This window comes from Loa loa (assembly GCF_000183805.2).
Source record: "Loa loa unplaced genomic scaffold supercont3.550, whole genome shotgun sequence".
NCBI lineage: Eukaryota > Metazoa > Nematoda > Chromadorea > Rhabditida > Onchocercidae > Loa > Loa loa.
Window position 1 is genome coordinate 16586 of NW_018108730.1, and position 4486 is coordinate 21071.

At 31.6% G+C, this 4486-nt stretch overlaps 1 protein-coding gene across 1 annotated transcript; it reads left to right on the forward strand.

The window, feature by feature from the left end:
• Nucleotides 1-2308: 2308 nt before the first annotated feature.
• Nucleotides 2309-3116, forward strand: LOAG_18812 (hypothetical protein; the record flags this gene model as incomplete). The annotated part of the gene is made up of 3 exons (XM_020451475.1): nucleotides 2309-2384; nucleotides 2730-2807; nucleotides 3013-3116. 3 exons carry the CDS (start codon nucleotides 2309-2311, stop codon nucleotides 3114-3116), a joined length of 258 nt encoding a protein of 85 aa, XP_020304737.1.
• Nucleotides 3117-4486: the final 1370 nt, after the last annotated feature.

Consider the following 4486-nt stretch of genomic DNA (forward strand, 5'->3'; position numbering starts at 1 on the left):
TCGTGTGTTTCCGAAATCATCTGCGCAAAGTTTCTCGACAGGGAAATTTCTCTTCCAAATTGTATCTCTTTTGTCTGTTCATGTAGAATTTCAGTTTCATTTTTTCGTTTTCTTCTTTCATTACGGCAATTATAGCAAACAAGAAGGTATATTACTGCATTCGGTCATTTCACCCACGTTTTTGTCACAATTTTACTTATAAAATCAGGTTTCTTTATTGACTGGCCATTATCCCTTAACTGTATTCGATTTGATTGTCCTGCCGCTGAAATTTCTCAGGATCATTCATTCAATCAATAACGCCACAATTTGTTACAACAAAGGAGGAGAAAATGGTGTAAAAGCAAATATGACGATCTTGGATTTTATCCGATAATTATCAACGAATATAGTTAGTATAGTAGATCATTGGGTTGAGTTCCTTCCTGTCACTTGAAACGAAATTTGATGAATTTTTTGAGTTGCGATAAATCAGAGCTTATGATCTCGTGTGGGTGCAGGGTAGGATCCTTCTGAATGAGCACCGACTGGTGATTTTAACCCTTTATATATCTGGAATGTTTACAATATCGAATATTTGCAGCTGAATTGGTTGAATGGAAATGTATTGCATTTTAATCATTGAATACAAGCATAGTTATCAATACAAGCAGCATGTTTATCACAATACTTCAATCATTGCAAATAAGCTTGATTGTCAGATCAGATGACAATTAATTGCACATAAGTTTAATTATCAGACAGATATTCGTTGCAGCAATATAATGGAAGCTGCGTAATTTACCACTGAAGGCGCTGGAAATATTTATTTCATTTTTTGTGTAACGAATCATTTACATCTAAAATATTCTAATTGAAACAATCTTTATACTATAAATTGCTTTATTATGAACCTATTTTTTTATTATACGCTATTTTTAATATACAGATATACTGCGATTATTTTGCCATTTTTCCAAAAAGTATTTTTGTATTTTAGAAATATCTCGCAATATCTTAAATGTCTTTTAAATTTAAAACTGAATAAATGTGTTGACTTTGAGTTTAAATTTAAAAATAAGTGTGTTGGCTTCCTTTTGGACTGAATTATCCAAATTTCAATGCAATGAGAGTTGTTTCAGTCTATTGACAAATTCATTAGTGTTGTCAAAATAGACAATTATCGTAGAAAGTCATTCTAAAACCAAATAATTAATTACGTAAAGTTGTAATTTGATACAGTTTGTTTTTGTAGTCATTAAATAATTAGGGAAAATAGTTGTTTTTCAACAATTTACTAAAAAATAAAATTGCTGATAAACAATTATCTCGACAAAATAAAATAACTGAGTGGTTGAAACTTAGTTTTACCGCTATCATATACATCACTTCTCTTCAATTATTTTTTCTATTTATTCACTTCAATCCATTCTTCTGTTATCCGAAAGAAAATACGGAAAATAATCAGGTCACAGAACAAAAAAAATACGTCCACAACTATATTAACTGGTTCTGTTGTCGAAGTATAAAAAGCGCGATTTTTATATTTTTAACCATTAATAATTCCACTATTTCTGAAGAAAATATTCTTAGATACGGTAGGTGTTCGTCAAAGTTTTGTGTAGCAAATCATAATGTTTCTTGATAAAGCTTTACTGGTTATCCGTCATGGAGAACTACAGTATTCAATAATAAATTTGTTTCATTATAACATTCATGAGGTTGAAGTTGATAAGTGTTTAATAAACTGAATGCTTACCAAAATCAGTTACATTGCTAAGTTTTGAATATAATCGTTTCCTAATCGATTAATTAGGAGGCAAGTAATTGCTTCCTAACTAGTTAATTATTAATCAGGCAGCAACCTTCTCCAATCAATTGGACAAAAACCTTTTTCTTGGGTTAAGGCCTCTGAATTAAACCTCCTTCAGCTTACAAAAGACCACCCGATTTCAGGAAAACAATATTAGTTAACATACCATTAATTTATATCTATTTGTATTTTTCAAGGTTTCTATAGTCCCTTTTGTGAAGGATAGCTCATATCTCTCGCTCCCTTTTCCTTCCTTTTCAACTTATAAGCCAGATTCTTTACAAAAGGCATGATAGTGCGAGAGATCATAAACTAAATCCATGAAGATCAGTATGAAATTTGAACAAATTCATTCATAAATGCCACTGCTCCAACAATGAATACAAAGAATTAGCAAACCAAGTCGTACCGGATTGAGTCCGGATCAATATCATAGTTAAGATCGGAGTAAATTGATGCCGTGCAACAAATACTTTAGGGAAATATTGGCTCAATATTTAAACAGCGACTTCAGATATGGCAAAGCTAGTCGCATTTCTTCTTTTCGTCATTTATTGTGGTGCAGCGCCGGGTGGTGGAAATGCCGGAAGAGGTATTCGTCCTTTTTTTATCATTCTATTTTGCCTCCAAATGAAATCAAGTTGATGCTATATTTTAGTTTTACCATCACCCCCTGTCGTGTCATTCATTACCTTTCCCGTAATTTGAATTATAATTGGTATCGGTACGAATGTCACAGACGTTTATTCTTTACCACGAAGGTAACGAGAGTAGAGTAATTAATACTCAAACAAATGGTTTGACGAAATGGAGTTCATAAAACGTATAAACCAGAATTCCATCCTATCCTAATGGGGTAATTAAAGCGACAGTAACAAATTCAAAGATTATTATTTGTTCCGCAGTGTTGTACTGATATGTTCTGCTACAATTTCAGTTATGGCGATTGTTATGCATGGTGAAGCTGACAAGTTATGGGACAATGACCAATTAATAGGGACAATGCAATTAGAATGTATGTTTGGACCATAGTGAATTGCGTACTGGCACTATTTAATGCTGAGTGATTGCTCACTTCAAAAACTTCGAATTTGATTTCCTTCATTCATATTAAAACTTTTTTAGATTCACTCATTAACTTCTTTCAATTAGACAAGAAATTAATTTACATAATTATTTTTGCTTGATGGCATGCGGTGACATTATCAATATGATTACAGCAACATTGACAAATTATGGCACAATTGAGGATGGAAGATTGCCTGCTTTGGAGAGGAATCCGATGCTTTTCGTAAGAAACACTCTTGAATTGATAAAGCGATAAATTTTTTGTTTTGTTATTGTGTTGTTATGTCAATGTGTTAATAATATGTTAAAACAGGACATATTTTTTGTACAGAGTGTTTCCTAGATACACGATTCATCACATTACGCAAAGAAAATATAAAACGAAAATATAAATATTTATAAAAATATAAAAAATATAAAATGGAAAAAAAATATTTATTTTTTCTGTACCTAATGTGATGAGTCAGTTCTCTAATCTTCAAATCGCCTAAAAGTGCTTTGTCTGGTGTCGAGAAAAAGGGCAATCATACCTCCATGATAAACCCAATTTACATATACAAATCCATATAATCCATATATGTTTCCATATACATGTCCATATATATGTACCATATATATGATATTTCCATATCCATATATATTTCCATATTTCCATATATATTCCTAATCCGCATATAGGTATATGTAATATAAGGGGAAGTCCATAAAAGGTTAGCTTTTACAATCGAGCAAACAATACATCCTCTTCGCATATCCTCCATGACTGAACCACAAACAACGACATCTTCGCATATCTGCCACCACCGGATAATAAATTACAATATTCTTTTTATTCTCTATTTCCTTTCCTTTAACATCCCTAATTCAACGACCTGTCAACTAACCGACAGTCAAATTATTGTCCAAGGCAACGACAAGGAGTTTGTTAGTTGATCATATTACTTGCTTTTTGTATAACTCATTATTGCTTACCAATTCATCGTGTTATATACATACATATTTTTTACCTTTTCTTGTTGTTAACTAGTAATATTGTACAAGAACAATATTACCTCCCGAATAAATTTGTATCGCCGAGAAACGAGTTCAACAGAAAAGCAATCCCAATAATTGTACTATATTGCATAAGACCGATGAAGGTTACTATCAACGTAGCGGAGTTAAAACAACAAAAAATAAACTACCTAGCTTTTCTCGTAAATTTTATCATTCTTGAAACAGCAATTGATTGCTTTCTCTGATCTTGACAGTCGAAAACCTATTACATTCAAATAAACTAGTAATTCATGCTTAAACTTTAAATTTTTGTAATATTTAAACGAAACTTTTCGCCATATTGATAACATAATTTTGATTATCTTAGCATTACTTGGGATAACACTATCGTTCATTATCCTGGTTTACAAAATGCCATTCCTATCTATTTCTACCCACTTGTCGGAAAACCCGAATGAATTTGTACATTAAATGCTTAGAATATTTCTAATGATTCATCACTGCATTCATTCACCAATTTACATTCTTTAAAATTATCTCCCATACGTTTCTTTTGTTATCTTTGTCTAACAAAATTTCACATCCTTATTTTAATGACAAAGGATGCCCAATTTACATGCTAACCTTCCC